At 32.3% G+C, this 17,752-nt stretch overlaps 1 protein-coding gene across 6 annotated transcripts in view; it reads left to right on the plus strand.

Moving 5' to 3' along the window:
• Positions 1-9,975, plus strand: part of LOC127733838 (E3 SUMO-protein ligase PIAS2-like) — a 36,964-nt gene extending 26,989 nt beyond the window's left edge. For all 6 annotated transcript variants that reach the window (XM_052243234.1, XM_052243235.1, XM_052243239.1 and 3 more), the window contains 3 exons: positions 1,701-1,861; positions 3,849-4,003; positions 5,444-9,975. In XM_052243234.1, coding sequence (XP_052099194.1) covers positions 1,701-1,861; positions 3,849-4,003; positions 5,444-6,111 — 984 coding nt within the window. In that variant the 3' untranslated portion in view covers positions 6,112-9,975. The remainder of the gene's footprint in view (positions 1-1,700; positions 1,862-3,848; positions 4,004-5,443) is intronic.
• The last annotated feature ends 7,777 nt before the right edge of the window (positions 9,976-17,752 follow it).

Raw genomic sequence — 17,752 nt, forward strand, 5'->3', positions numbered from 1 at the left:
TAAAATATTCATCATTCCCTACACTCAAGGTCACCCAATCCTGTCTCAGTCATTTACAGCTGAACAGATGTGCTCGGTCAGTTCCACTTTTCCCGCAATCTACAATGTTGGACTACTGATAGATGGTTCAACAACATACTACTTTTGATAATAGAAACCACAGCTGACCTACCTGGCCCTGGAAACAGCCGTTACGAAGGCAGTAAACTTCAAACCAAAATAGTAAACAAACCAAATCGATCCAGCGAAACCAAAATGGCCGCCTTTTTCCAGCTTGACGACATCAACAAAAATATTTAAATGCTCACCAAATGCCTTAGGGCACCAATCTGACCATGCGAGGGCTTGACAGCCTTGGACTTGCCCCCTCAGTTATGGTCTAATGACTTTGAAACTTTTGCTTATTTTACATGTATTAGTTTGTGATTAGATAAGTTTATGGGGAACCACTAGTGGTAGATCAATGATATTTGGTATGCAGTTGTATAAGCATTGGCATATCTCATTTCCATGGAGATTATTTGGCTCCGCCCCCTTAGTCGTGGTCTATTGACTTTGAAAATTTTGCTTAGTTAACATGTATTAGTTTGTGATTAGGTCAGTTCAAGGGGAACCGTAAGTGGTAGGCCAATGTTAATTGGTATTCAGTTGTATAAGCATTAGCACATCTAATTTCCATGGAGAATATTTGGCCCCGACCCCCTCAGTCATGGTCTATTGACTTTGAAACTTGCTTAGTTTACATGTGTTAGTTTGTGATTAGATCAGTTTAAGATGAACTGCTAATATTAAGTCAATGATATTTGGTATGCAAATTTATTGTAATTTGCAAGTATTGTTTCCGTGGAGAATATATAGAGAGTTGTCTCATTGGCACTCATACCACATCTTCTTATATCTATAACCCCACCCCCTCTTCATGGTTCATTGACTTTAAAACTCTTACATAGTTTACAAGTTAATGTTTGTGTTAAGGTTTGTTAAAAGGGAACAAACTTATAATAAGTCAATGGTATTTGGTATGCAGTTGTATTAGCATTGGCACATCTCATTTACATGGAGATTGCATAGCCATGTACCTTAGTCATGGTTCATTGACTTTGAATATTTGCATAACTTATGTAACATGTTAAAGTATTGCTATTTTAATTTCAACATTTGCATAATCAAAATTACAAAAAGGCGAGACATATCTCTGTGATAACAGTTTATTATATTAAAGATGGCAATAAAAGACGATGCTTTTGATTGATTTACAGTTTTAATTTTTTTTGTGGTTATATCAGTTGCCTTATATGTGTATGCTTGATTCTTCTTGATTGTTGATACAGATAAATCATTGCATAGTAAATGCTCAAACAACACATCAGTTTAACAGGTGGAACATGACACAAATTATACAATTCTGCACCAGATTTATTGTGACATCAATTGAAGGTGGAGAGTATTCCTTTCCTTTAGAAATATAGATGATGTAATGTCCATTTCATAATTAGAATCCATCGTACTGTAAAAACATTTAGGGCGAGAGTTTATAGTAAAGAAACAATTATTTTTAAGTCTTCTACAACAGTTTTGGTACTGAAAAAAACATTAAGGGCGAGAGTTTAAAGTAAAGAAACAATTTATTTTTAAGTCTTCTACAATAGTTTTTGTGTCGTTCTTATTTTCATTTATATATAATTTTGTTTGTACTTCAGCTTGGTAAAAGTCGGATGAGTATTCCAATACGAGCTAGTTCGTGTACACATTTACAGTGTTGTGATGCCATGTTATATCTTATGATGAACGAGAAGAAACCTACATGGATGTGTCCTGTTTGTGATAGACCTGCTCCATTCCATAAATTAGTCATTGATGGGTAGGTTATTATCAGTGAATTTGACAGTAAAAGGACTTGAAGATGTGATTAGCTATAAATAGCCTGATAAAAAATTCATTCAACTTATGTTATAAAGAATAGTTATATAAAATTTTAAAAAAAACTAACTCCAGAGGTAGTAAAAAATATTACTCATTTAAGTTAATTTTTAAATCTCAAGTTGATTCTGGTCTGTATCCTGTTGGCCTCCATAATCAAATTACAGGATCAAAGTTGCAAAAATACTTTTATGTCGTTTCAGTCATTTTGTAATTTTGAAAGTTGGGTCATTTGAATTGAAATTTCACTTATGGGAATCTTAAGACATGGTTAAAAAAAGGTCAACTATATCAAACTTCATATCTCTGTCATACAGTAGCTTACATTTGTTAATTTATGATAATAATGCTGAATTATCATACTTGTTTAAAATATTCATTTAAGGAACAGTTTTTAACAGGTTTCAGCCTCATAAGCCTTCTTTTGTGAAACACCCAATATATAATTTGTTTTGCATGCACACATATAAAAATTGCGGTTTTTATCCAACGCAATCATAGGTTTGAACGTTGTTTTCAATTTAGATTTGTATATATATATATGTATATATATATTTTGTACATATTATAATTCCTACAATTTTAAATAATAAAATATAAGAAAGCATATTTATTTGAGAAAAAATGGCAACAACTTGGAAAAGCTGATAAGTCAGATAACTTTTTCTGCTTACCAGAGTTAAACAGTAAAGACCTGTCTGATTTTAATAAAGTACCAGTTTTGTTCATATAGTGATGTCTAAATTACTGTGTAAGTGATGACTGATAGTGAATTAAAATACTAGTGTAAGTGTCCTTTACATGTCTGTTAAGTTGAACACTAGCCTTAAAACTAATCTAAGAGTTTATTTAAGGTGTGCCATAAGTAGGTCTCAGTAATATAACAATCCTTGATCCATTGCTCCCATGATTCCAATGGCCAATGCTGTTGGTCAATCTTTCTGATTACAATTTTCAGGCATGGTTGCAATACAGAAAACACTTCTTAGAACGAATCAATAAATTTAAATCATTCTTCTTCACAATACGACTTGTACTGTTTTACATCCATCTTAGAACAATCTGAGAAGAAAAATTATAGTTGCGACCATGATAGTATATCAGATTATTACATGGTATTTTTCATATCAGATGTATTATCAGCCCAAGAGGCAATATCAGTCCAAGAGCCAAAGGCTCGAGGGCTGATATTGACCGAGGACTGATTATACATCTGATATGAAAAATGACGTGTATGATCTTTTTATCATATGCTTCATCAATGGATAAAAATAACAGTTTAATATATTGATCCTTTTAAGCGGTTCTCAAGTAGAAGTTCAAAAAGTGAAAAGTGTATGGATGTTGGACAATAAATGTAATACATCCGATATGAAATCTTTCTATCATATACCTCAACAGAGGAGAAAAATAGCAGTATAATATATTTAATATTGACGATAAAAAAAAATCAACAAAACATAATGAACACTGTTTGGAAAGGTCAACAACAATTTTGTAAAGTAACTTTCTAAATTATGCTTGAAACTTTGAAAACGCATTTATTGTATCATTTGTTTTTTCGTATTTTTCAAAATATATTTTCCTGTCTCCTAATAATTGTTTTGTATCCTACTTTGTTATGTTTTTCACTGGAATTTGCCGAGTAAAGCCGGAATGCCATGCGATAATGTTACGGAAAGGCATGTGATAATAGCTAAAGCATGTGATAAATTTTTCATATCAGCCTGCTAGACACTAATTTGGAAAATATGGAATTCACATATATTTAATGCTGTGATCATACTGTAAAAATTACAAGTTATTTACTCTAAGTATTTGATAATGATTTCTATACAACAACAAAAAAACAGCTTTAAATTGTAAAATACTGCAGAGGTGTAAATTAACTTACTACTAACTTGGCATGTATTGTAATATCGTTTCAGGTTATTTGTTGAAATTTTAAAACAAGCACCTGATGTTGATGAGATACAGTTTAATCAAGATGGTAATTGGTGTAGACTTAACCTGAAGAAAGAAACACATGTGATATCTAGTCCTGTCATCAAAAATACACGACCTGCCACGTCAGAACCAAGTGGTAAGTAGATGGAATTTGGTGCAACATGACTTATCTTTACATAAGTGTACTTTCACCAGGTATAAACTTGCACATTAGAATAACATTTTACCAACAGATCAATGAGAAAGATGAACACAAGAAAAGTGTTGATGGTGGCTTATCTTGAGTTCCTAACAAAAATGTAGGGAATACCAAATGTACAATATACTCAAAGGTATATTAAAAAAAAATGTCTTTATATTGTGGCCACTTTTTAAGAACTAAAGATATAAAATACATATTGAAAGAAATTTCCTCAATTGCATTCTATGTTTTTTATTGGAAAGTAAACATTTAACTATTTATATACAACTTCAGGTGCCTCCCCTGAAAAGTAAACATTGAACTATTTATATTTAACTTCAGGCGCCTCCCCTGAAAAGTAAACATTTAACTATTTACATATAACTTCAGGCGCCTCCCCTGAAAAGTAAACATTGAACTATTTATATTTAACTTCAGGTGCCTCCCCTGAAATTTAACATTTAACTATTTACATATAACTTCAGGTGCCTCCCCTGAAAAGTAAACATTGAACTATTTATATATAACTTCAGGTGCCTCCCCTGAAAAGTAAACATTTAACTATTTACATATAACTTCAGGTGCCTCCCCTGAAATGTAAACATTTAACTATTTATATATAACTTCAGGTGCCTCCCCTGAAAAGTAAACATTGAACTATTTACATATAACTTCAGGCGCCTCCCCTGAAAAGTAAAGATTGAACTATATATATTTAACTTTACGCACCTCCCCTGAAAAGTAAACATTTAACTATTTACAAATAACTTCAGGTGCCTCCCCTGAAAAGAAAACATTGAACTATTTATATTTAACTTCAGGCGCCTCCCCTGAAATTTAACATTTAACTATTAACATATAACTTCAGGTGCCTCCCGTATAAAGTAAACATTGAACTATTTATATATAACTTCAGGCGCCTCCCCTGAAAAGTAAACATTTAACTATTTGCATATAACTTCAGGCGCCTCCCCTGAAATTTAACATTTAACTATTTACATATAACTTCAGGCGCCTCCCCTGTAAAGTAAACATTGAACTATTTATATTTAACTTTAGGCGCCTCCCCTGAAAAGTAAACATTGAACTATTTATATATAACTATAGGCGCCTTCCCTGATAAGTAAACATTTAACTATTTACATATAACTTCAGGCGCCTCCCCTGAAAAGTAAACATTGAACTATTTATATTTAACTTTAGGTGCGTCCCCTGAAAAGTAAACATTGAACTATTTATATTTAACTTTAGGCGCCTCCTCTGAAAAGTAAACATTTAACTATTTATATTTAACTTTAGGCGCCTCCTCTGAAAAGTAAACATTTAATTATTAACATATAACTTCAGATGCCTCCCCTGAAAAGTAAACATTTAACTATTTATATATAACTTCAGGTGCCTCCCCTGAAAAGAAGCCTAAGATGGATGTGATTGATCTGACCTGCAGCAGTGATGAAGATGATGAAGAACCCAGAACACCACAGCCAGCTCCATCAAACACAAGTTCTAGCAGTCCTCGGGTAATCAGCCTTGATTCTCCTACTCCAGTGCATTCGATGATCTCATCCGATTCACCCATGTTGTCGTCACCTGGGTCAAATATCGGATCACCGTCATCTGCATCAAGTTCTGGATTGGGATCACCTATGTCAAACAAGGGACTATCTCCAGCAAAGTCTCCGTACAGACCTTCATCTGTGGCCCACTCACTTTCTCCTGTGTCATCAGATGGAACTATCCCTAATCCTCCATCACCATCCATACCAATAGTACCACCACCTTTAACATCACAGCGACCACCATCACTCAGTTTCCCAACAGATTTTCCTTCACAGACAAATGCACCCTTACAATCACCACTGGGATCCAGGATATCTCCAATCACACCTCCATCTTTTCCTGTTTCTATATATTCCCCGTACTCTTCTCTTCCAACACCCATGCCACATCAGCCACCACAATACAACCATTCTTCAAGTATGAACAATTATGCTCCAGAGTTAGACAGAGAAATTGAAGACTTTATTCGTGGAATTGTGTGGGATAATTCTAGCTATCGGTAATATAATGTTATAATGGACCACAACGATTGGTGTCACTAGTCATCAACTTGTAAGTGTTGAACAATGGTGGGCTTTCCATTCCAAAAAGTATTGTGTAGGTATTGTTTTACTAGAGAAACCTAACCTGAGAAATAATTTTATAAAAAAGTTTTACCTTTTACAATTAATTTTCTGTTCTGTCGGGGACAAAGTTTTAATCAAATGGGAAAAAGTCAATGTACAACAAACTAGTGCTGTTTAAAAAAACTTTTCATTTGTATTCAAGGCTGTACATAGTTAAACTCTTTAACTTATTATTTGTAAACTTTGTTATGTATTTTGTTTATGTAAAAATATTAGCGTCTAAATATATCTTTTGAAGGTTTGATTTACTACACAATACTACAGTCACACTCAATACGTTTAACATGTTTTACATCACTGTTTTACATTATATAAGAACTTCAGGGATACATCATTATTTTACATATATAAATGTCATTAAATCATTTTTTTTAGCACAATACTATAAATTTTATCAAACAATATTAGCAATTCAAAATTCTTTTTTATGTTTTAACATTCGTTTAGAATGGCCTTTTTTTAGAACAAAAATTTTACTGTAGGCATTTTATACCAATTTATAAGCTGAATCAGACTTATGTGGTGCAACAAATTTTTGTTAATGCTTTTCTAGCAATGACTTATATAAGAGGGTATTTTGTCATTTGTATGTCAGATAATTCACTAATAACATTTCACCTGTTTTAAAGCCAATTGCTGGGCTATTATCCAACAATTAATTTTATTGAAATTTTTTAAAAATTGATAAGATATTCATTTTTGTCTCGTTGCGGTAGGGAAACCTGTCATGATATTATCCAGTGTTTAACTTTTTACCCTATTATAATAGTTATGAATAAAACAAGAAATAAAGAATTGCTTTGCTACTCCCTATGTAATTATTTTCTAGAAAAGCCTTAATAACACAAATTTCACTTATTTTGAGTTTTTTTTTAAAGCGAACATGGCATTGGAAGTTTTCTGTTCAATATATATTCTACCAAACCATTTCTCAACTCAAGATAGTTACATTTTCAAAAGTTAAAAAGGGAGGCTTGTGGTTAATCTTCACTATTTTAAAATTGAACTGTTGCAAACGGAGAAATGGAATACTTCATGATGGAAAGGTAGAATTCATTTCTCTCATTTTGTGCAATTTTTGTAAAAGTATTCTAGACTAATAATTCTTTCAATTTTGAAAATTGAATATGACATTTTAATTAGTTGACATGTTAATTGAAATATTTTTTTAAGGAGAAGGTAAAGTAAGTTCAACACTTTTTTTGCCCCTTGAAATAGAAAATCAAAAAATATTGTAAATCTACTAAATAACATCCTTCAGATGTTTATAAGACATTATCTGTTGGACATCCATATTTATATTTTTGAATTTTGTCTTACATTTTGGTACTAGGGCTTCAAACTAAGTTTGTTATTTTTACAATTTAAGGCGCCAACATAATGGCTCTTATCATACCTCCTTTTTTTAAACTAATTTCATTCAGGAAGCATGTACAATTTTCACTTTATATATCCAATTCCATTCAAAGATGCATGTTCTCTAATATTGTTGAATTTAAATTTGAAAAATGTTGGTGCATCTGTTACTTCATAAAGTGAATTAGGACCAATTTTACTCCAGCTTATTTTGGGACACTTTTTTTTATTGCTCCTCTAGATGTAAACATATTTCTGTGTATTGATGACAGGATGAAGATACTTATACCACTGTAATGTGTATGTTTTTTTCTATAATACTCACTTAAATATGAAAGAAGCAATCTTTATAAAAGATAATTTATAATTATTTATTTATTTAAATTAAATAATAAATAAATATTTATTATTTTTTATTTGATTTGGGACCAATAGATTATTCATGTTATATTGACTGTTGAATTAAAAACAAATGGTAATGTCATCACAAAAAGAGATGTTCCGAGTTCATGAAGAGCACTGGTTTGACAGTGAAAAACATTAAAAACACTTGTCATATCATCAAAATTAGATTGTTACTGGACTAAATGTCGATAAAATTTTTTGGAAATTGTTAGTTATTTGATTATTGATTGTCCAGTAAATTTTGTTTAGATGAGTATATGATATTGTTTCCTGGACCAAATGTCCATTATCAAAAAGCACCTTTAAGCTTTCTGTTTCTTATTCAATAATTATTAGCAATAAAGAGCTATGGTCTACAGTTTCAAATGGATGCCTTATACAGACTTATTTTACTGAATACAATGGATTTTGTCGAGTGAGCAACTTTTTGTATTACAATGTAAAATTTAGGATTGAATTGTTGGGAACAAATTTGCATATTTGATTTTTATGGAAAATACAAAATAGGAACACAGAAACACAATATTTCAGCAATCTATCAAACAAAGTTCACAAAACTAATCGTTCAAACATTGATAAATCATTTAGCCTTTAATGTCTGGGCAAAATATTAACATTTTTCATCTAGCCCTTTCATATTTATCCAGTAAGGATGTTTGCACTGTTTGACCTTCAACTGTAATTGACCTGAAGAAGACATATTTGGAGATTTTTTATTAGTTTTCAAATTTTTTTTTAAATTTACAGCCTAACTGATTCATATATTTTTCAAAACATGCAATTTTCTTCAAATATTGGTGTTGGTGTGACAGCATCTGTAAAAGCACCTTTTGTGATACTGTCTGTTACATTTCTGTTATTGTTACAAATTGACTTAATAACCTAGTGGATGGTTTATTGACATTCCTGATTTCCTCGGATAAAACTGGTTACCAAGACAAAACAGGACTAATAATTCCAAGGTAATGAAGATGCATGTCACAGTTTAGTTATTTCACAGCATGCTTTGTTAAACAGTGCATATTTGCTCTGATGTAAAATCATATAGTAGTCTCTAGTTACATCATGTCCATCGATCATCCATTAGGCTAAAATATAAAGAAAACTGTAGGTTCTCCATTTTTTTTTTAATTACACAATGAATTTTGTTTATAAAATTTTTTCATATTTGTTTGTAGTAAATATAAATCAATTCTTTCCAGAAATAAATTTTTCTCTCCAAGCTGAAAATGACAATTTTCTCTCTTGCATGGTAACAAGACTTCAGCTGGTGGGATAAGATCTAGTAATATATTTATTATAACCTAAATTGTGCACATAAAGTCAAGCTCATGTCAAATTTATCAACTATTCATGAATTGATCATATCCATTGGGTACATGTCTTATTTACATTCAACACATAATTTTGATTGTACATTTTCACATTAAGGAGAGAATTTTATTTGCAGTATTAATGTCCCATATAACATTAAAAACATTGATTTAACCAAAAACCAATTTATATAACCTGTATTGTAGAAGCCAAACATGAACTGAATCTACAATAATTCATAAATAGCTACTGATATTCATGACTTACATAATAATTACTAACAATTCATTGTAGTGAATCCAGTTCTTTATTCACATCAGTTCTATTTTCATCATTGTAAAATTCATGTACATCTCATTAAAATTATCCATATTAATGTTCAGCATTTTTCCTTTTAATTTCTATAAAATCATACATGCAGCAATCCAAGTTTTGTATTGTTTTGTAAATGTGGATAATTTATGGTCATGTGATGTTATATCTTCATCTTTTATGTGACAAGAACATTTAAATCATAATCCAAATTTATTTATTTATTTCTCATTGAACTTGTCACAAAATGTGAGAAAGATTGTTCTAAGAATGATAGATTTTATGTGAATGTTAATTTGTATATATTGTACATAAAAGTTGTTCCGAGTCATGGTCATTAAATTGTTGAAGCTATTTAGTTGTTTGTTATATTCCTCTGATAGTAAAATCCTACCACAATAGTTAAACACTAATAGATTCAAGCTCAACTACTTTTTATACGACCGCAAAAATTAAAAATTTTTTGGTCGTATATTGGTATGACGTTGGCGTCGTCGTCGTCGTCGTCGTCGTCGTCGTCGTCCGGCGTCGTCTGGCGTCGTCCGAAGACACATTGGTTTTCGCACTCTAACTTTAGTTTAAGTGAATGGATCTCCATGAAATTTCACCATAAGGTTCAATACCACGAAAGGAAGGTTGGGATTGATTTTGGGGGTTATGGTACCAACAGTTAAGGAATTAGGGGCCAAAAAGGGGCCAAAAATAAGCATTTTTGTAACTTTCAGACAATAACTTGTGTGTAAGTGTATGGATCTCTCTGACATTGTACCACAAGGTTCCATATCACAAAGGGAAGGCTGTAATTGATTTTGGGGGTAATTGCCTCAAAATTTTAGGAATTAGGGGCCAAAAAAAGGGCAAAAAACAAGCATTTTTCTAGTTTCATGACAATAACTTGTGTGTAAGTGTTTGGATATTTCTGAAATTGTACTACAAGGTTCCATATCACAAAGGGAAAGCTGGAGTTGAGTTTGGGGGTAATTGCCCGAAACGTTTAGGAATTGGGGGCCAAAAAGGGGCCAAAAATAAGCATTTTTCTAGTTTCCAGACAATAACTTGTGTTCAAGTGTATGGATCTCTCTGAAATTGTACTGCAAGGTACCATACCACAAAGGGAAGGCTGGGATTGAGTTTGGGGGTGATGAATCATAAGGGGGTTCAAAAAATTTGGGGGGGGGGGATTTTTTTTTTTTCTTTTTTTCCTTTTTTTTTTTCTTTTAAAATTTTCCATTTTAAGTTGGTTATTTCTGATTTATATTTAAAAGCAAATAATAATGATATGGTAGGAGATACACACCAAACAGGATGTGTAAATTATTATATAATAAGTATTGTGCAATAGCAAGAAATTTTCAATTGCACAGTATTGCACAATAGCAAGAAATCTTCAATTGCACAGTATTGCGCAATAGCAAGAAATCTTCAATTTAACAGTATTGCGCCATAGCAAGAAATATCCAATAGCACAATATTGCGCAATAGCAAGAAATTGTCAATTGTACAGTATTGCGCAATAGCAAGAAATATTCAATTGCACAGTATTGTGCAAAAGAAGATACTTCGTATAAATTGCTTATTTCTTGATCAATTTCAATGGGGTTTTATTCTTGAATTCTTGGGGTTCTTTAATATGCTGAATCTAACCGTGTATTAAGTTTTTGGATTTTGGGCCCTGTTTTTAAATTGGTCCACATTGAGGTCCAAAGGGTCCAAAATTAAACTTTGTTTGATTTCATCAAAAATTGAATTATTGGGGTTCTTTGATATGCCGAATCTAACCGTGTATTTAGATTTTTAATTTTGGGTCCCGTTTTTTAAATTGGTCTACATTAAGGTCCAAAGGGTCCAAAATTAAACTTAGTTTGATTTTAACAAAAATTGAATTCTTAGGGTTCTTTGATATGCTGAATCTAAACATGTGTTTAGATTTTTGATTATGGGCCCAGTTTTCAAGTTGGTCCAAGTTGGGGTCCAAAATTAAACTTTGTTTGATTTCAACAAAAATTGAATATATGGGGTTCTTTGATATGCTGAATCTAAACATGTATTTAGATTTTAGATTTTTGGCCCAGTTTTCAAGTTGGTCCAAATTGGGGTCCAAAATTAAACTTTGTTTGATTTCATCAAAAATTGAATTATTGGGGTTCTTTGATATGCCGAATCTAACCGTGTATTTAGATTTTTAATTTTGGGTCCCGTTTTTTAAATTGGTCTACATTAAGGTCCAAAGGGTCCAAAATTAAACTTAGTTTGATTTTAACAAAAATTGAATTCTTAGGGTTCTTTGATATGCTGAATCTAAACATGTGTTTAGATTTTTGATTATGGGCCCAGTTTTCAAGTTGGTCCAAGTTGGGGTCCAAAATTAAACTTTGTTTGATTTCAACAAAAATTGAATATATGGGGTTCTTTGATATGCTGAATCTAAACATGTATTTAGATTTTAGATTTTTGGCCCAGTTTTCAAGTTGGTCCAAATTGGGGTCCAAAATTAAACTTTGTTTGATTTCAACAAAAATTGAATATATGGGGTTCTTTGATATGCTGAATCTTACCATGTATTTAGATTTTTTATTTGTGGGCCCGCTATCAAATTGGTTCATATTGAGGTCAAAAGGGTCCAAAATTAAACTTTGTTTGATTTCATCAAAAATTTAATTATTGGGGTTCTTTGATATGCCAAATCTAACCGTGTATTTAGATTTTTAATTTTGGGTCCTGTTTTTTAAATTGGTCTACATTAAGGTCCAAAGGGTCCAAAATTAAACTTAGTTTGATTTTAACAAAAATTGAATTTTTTGGGTTCTTTGATATGCTGAATCTAAACATGTGTTTAGATTTTTGATTATGGGACCAATTTTCAAGTTGGTCCAAGTTGGGGTCCAAAATTAAACTTTGTTTGATTTCAACAAAAATTGAATATATGGGGTTCTTTGATATGCTGAATCTAAACATGTATTTAGATTTTAGATTTTTGGCCCAGTTTTCAAGTTGTTCCAAATTGGGGTCCAAAATTAAACTTTGTTTGATTTCACCAAAAATTGAATATATGGGGTTCTTTGATATGCTGAATCTTACCATGTATTTAGATTTTTTATTTGTGGGCCCGCTATCAAATTGGTTCATATTGAGGTCAAAAGGGTCCAAAATTAAACTTTGTTTGATTTCATCAAAAATTGAATTATTGGGGTTCTTTGATATGCCAAATCTAACCATGTTTTTAGATTTTTAATTTTGGGTCCCATTTTTTAAATTTGTCTACATTAAGGTCCAAAGGGTCCAAAATTAAACTTAGTTTGATTTTAACAAAAATTGAATTCTTCGGGTACTTTGATATGCTGAATCTAAACATGTGTTTAGATTTTTGATTATGGGACCAGTTTTCAAGTTTGTCCAAGTTGGGGTCCAAAATTAAACTTTGTTTGATTTCAACAAAAATTGAATATATGGGGTTCTTTGATATGCTGAATTTAACCATGTATTTTGATTTTGGACATTGGACCATAATAGGTAAATTAAAAAAATTGAAGTTCTTAGACCACATTCTTTCTGTGTCAGAAACCTATGCTGTGTCAAATATTTAATCACAATCCAAATTCAGAGCTCTATCAAGCTTGAATGTTGTGTCCATACTTGCCCCAACTGTTCAGGGTTCGACCTCTGCGGTCGTATCAAGCTGCGCCCAGCGAAGCATTTTATTAAAACTATGCTGGTTAGGTGAGGTTAGAAATTATTTAATTTAAAGAAAGCTCAGATACTCCAGAAAATCCAGTTGAACTGTTATAATCTGAATACACCAAAGTGACATCTCCTAACCCTCAATACATTACCAGTACATATATACGATGTTGAAACAGTGTCAAAGAAGTTAACATTAGAGCAGACAAGCACTGATTTGTTTATTACTAATATGTTTATTTGTTTTAACACAGATATCCAACTGTTGGGCAGGATTAATGATTTTTAAAAATCAAATTTAAATACATTATTTTTTTAAAAACCGAAAATCATTGTTAATTAGGAGCTGTATGTATGTATGGAGACATGTCTATACTAATTGTCTAACCTTTTAACATGATAAGTTCACCTTTTATGCCCTTTTGAGAGGCAAAGGGGGCTAATAGTTGTGCTCTCATATGTATGTCTTGAAATTGGTTTCCACATGCTAATTTGAATAAGCTTATACCAAATCAATTGAATATAATAAGCGACCACTTAACAGAGATCCAGATTGAATTTGACCAATTTCACTCTTGTCTTTCCAGATAATGCCCCTTGCTAAAGCAAAGGATAGTAAAACTTTTGGCTCCCACATAATAACTAGCGTACTCTTCCATATCATTTGTAATTTGTATATGAGGTTATGGACCATGAGATACATATTCAGTTTGACTGATTTCACTCGAGTCAAGCACTTGATAAAGTGGAAAAAGCTAAATTTTAGGGTTATGGGAATTAAATTTCATTCAAAACTTACACAGACTTAGGACGATTAAGAGCTTAGTTGAAAACTAAAAATAAGCCTGGAATGATATTTAAGCAGTTCAAGTGTGGATATGCCCTTGAAATTTGTGAATATGGCAAAAATCCTTGAAAACTATTAAATTTCTAACATTCAGTAGCATGTTTCAAAATTTGAGTTGTTTCTCTTTCGCAAGTCAACATTTGTAGGAAATGAGATACTTTTGCTTTCGACAAAAGTATTAAGATACTGACCTTAACTTAAGTCTGTGGTGTGTTTGTAAGAGAGGCTGTTGTAACTGTTCACAATTGTAATACAATCTAACTTTGGCTCCTTCATATGTATTCAATTAGTCAGGTAAAGTTTTCAGGATGAGGTCTTTTCCTTAGTAAATATACATGATTTAACAATGATATGTGGTCTATTCATTGGTTGCAAGGAGTAGATGAATGTCTAAAGTATATCATGGAATTGTTAGACATATAACAGAATATAATTTTAGCAGATTGCAAGACATATTGATAGGTTGTAGAAAAGATGGCGAAATTTTTGTATAAAGCTTTGTATTTCAGAAAGTAGAAAACCTTGATGCCCTTTATTATGTATCTAGATGCCTTATGTAAGCTTCTCTCTCAACATATTTCCTTTGTCCTTGACCTCATTTTAATAGTTTAGCGACTGCTTAAGAAAATGCTTATTTTTAAATAATAAAGTATTTATATCACTAAATTTTATCATTTATAATGAGTGATATGACAACTATATTTGGTATAAAGATTCATTGCAAGGTCTGCTTTTACCTTATTTCAAAGATCAGTGATCAAGATTATATTTTTATTTGCCAAGTCCTTATCTCCGATACTATAAGCAATAGGTCAACTATATTTGGTGTATGAAATGATTGTAAGGTGTACATGTGCGTCCGATAGTGTTGACCTTGTTTTCATGGTTCATTGGTTAAATGTTCATAGCAAGGTCTTTTCTCAGATACTGTAAGCAACTGGTTAACTATATTTTGGTGCATGGAATGCTTATTAGGTGTACATGTCCGTTTGTCAGAGTTCATCTGACCTATAGACCTAATTTATATGGATAGTTGATAATGTTGTTAAAGTGATACCTGAAGTATAAATTTTATCTAATGAAAGACTTTCAACAACATTCAATCATTAATAGTAAAGCAGGCAAGACATTGCAGCGTGTGTACAGTATATTACTCTCCAGATTTCTAGTTTTGAACATGCATAACGTGTCCACAAGTTTTTTCCAGCAAATAACCAATTATCAATGGCTCATCTTGCATATAGTTCCAATATTAATGTATGCTATTTTTGATAATTAGGGCCCCGCCGAATGGCGGATGCCTTATAGTGATCAGTCTGTCCGTAACAAATTGTGTCCACTCTATATCTAGAGAATCGTTACGATTTCAAAGTTTATACTTGACATGTATATTAACCAACACCAGAGGGTGTGTCATAATGTATGTACAAATTCCTAGGTCAAAGGTCAAGGTCAAAAACTTTGGTTTCAGTTGAGAACCCCATGTCCTACGGTAAAGATCGTTTCCGCTCTATATCTTGAGAACCGTTATGATTTCAAAGTTTATACTTGACATGTATATTAACCAACACCAGAGGATGTGTCATATTGTATGTACAAATTCCTAGGTCAAAGGTCAAAGTCAAAAACTTTGGTTTCAGTTGAGAACCCCATGTCCTACGTTAAAGATTGTGTCCACTCTATATCTTGAGAACCGTTATGATTTCAAAGTTTATACTTGACATGTATATTAACCAACACCAGAGGATGTGTCATATTGTATGTACAAATTCCTAGGTCAAAGGTCAAAGTCAAAAACTTTGGTTTCAGTTGAGAACCCCATGTCCTACGTTAAAGATTGTGTCCACTCTATATCTTGAGAACCGTTATGATTTCAAAGTTTATACTTGACATGTATATTAACCAACACCAAAGGGTGTGTTTTAATGTATGTACAACTTCCTAGGTCAACGGTCAAGGTCAAAAACTTTGGATTCAGTTGACAACCCGTGTCCTATGGTAAAGATCGTGTCCGCTCTATATCTTGAGAACCGTTATGATTTCAAAGTTTATACTTGACATGTATATAAACCAACACCACCATAGGGTCTGTCATAGTTTATGTACAACTTCCTAGTTATATCAGTTCAATGAGTCTGATTCAAATGCCTAGTTCTGTCGATAATAAAACAATCCACCACGTTCTAAAGGGTTCTTACTAATAATGGCAACAACCTCAGTTCTAAGTCTGACATATGCTTTGAATGATTTCCAACATTCCTCCATGAAATTCTGTAATCACACCCATTATCAGGGTCAATCATGTTGTACGTGAGAGGGATCCTCTGAATGTGCAAGTGCACTTCAGTTTAAGAAGTAAAATCACAAAAATACCGAACTCCAAAGGAAAATTCAAAACGGCAAGTCCCTTATCAAATAGCAAAACCAAAAGCTTAAACACATCAGTTTAAAGACATCATCGTTTGTGTTTGATTCTTCAAGAACACACACATCTGTCCCGCTACAGGTTAAAGTTTTTGGTCAAGGTAGTTTTTGATGAAGTTGAAGTCCAATCAACTTGAAACTTAGTACACATGTTCCCTATGATATGATCTTTCTAATTTTAATGCCAAATTAGAGTTTTTACCCCAATTCACGGTTCACTGAACATAGAAAATGATAGTGCGAGTGGGACATCCGGCATAGAAAATGATAGTGCGAATTGGACATCCGTGTACTGTGGACACATTCTTGTTCTTTGTGTATCATATTTTAATCATTAATATCGCTGTCAAGTTTGTAAGACATATCAGTCAAGTTTCAATTAGAATTAGTGTTTGTTATGGGTTATTTGTATCATAAATACACTTCTGAAATCGCTCAGTAAATGTTGAACAGTTCGTAACATCTTCGCACTTATCGACGTGCAGGTCTGCAATGTTTTGTCACTTTCTGCAACAACTTGTTGACAATCTTGATAATCGACTCTCTGAGTATTCTTAGTCTACACCAAGCTCATTTTAAAATCTTTAGGTTAAAACTGATTTGTGTATTACTAATGGTTTTATCATAGATCTGTTAACTCCATGCTCACATCCGCTCCAAGTTGAAGCCTGTCATTCTGTGAGAAGTTCAAACGATTTGCACATAATCTGCAAATTTGCTAAAATTTCAAACTAAATTCCCAAAACTGTTGTTGTATATCTTCAACTGTCGTACAATCACTATATTAGTTTAATGTCTCACTACTATCTTCTGAAATATAACTGCTACGTTTGATGCAGGCGCTGTTAAGTTTCCTAACGAGTTTAAAATATTTTTAAGTCAAGAAGATAGTTTACTGTCAGCATGATCTGTTGCTGGTGATGTTTCTAGATCATCACAAGATTAAACCTCTTCATACATGTTTTTATACGACCGCAAAAAAATTTTTGTGGTCGTATATTGGTATGACGTTGGCGTCGTCGTCGTCGTCGTCGTCTGGCGTCGTCCGAAGACACATTGGTTTTCGCACTCTAACTTTAGTTTAAGTTAATGGATCTCTATGAAATTTTACCACAAGGTTCAATACCACAAAAGGAAGGTTGGGATTGATTTTGGGGGTCATGGTACCAACAGTAAAGGAAT

The sequence above is a fragment of the Mytilus californianus genome, unplaced genomic scaffold (assembly GCF_021869535.1).
Source record: "Mytilus californianus isolate M0D057914Y unplaced genomic scaffold, xbMytCali1.0.p SCAF_3, whole genome shotgun sequence".
Classification (NCBI taxonomy): Eukaryota; Metazoa; Mollusca; class Bivalvia; order Mytilida; family Mytilidae; genus Mytilus; species Mytilus californianus.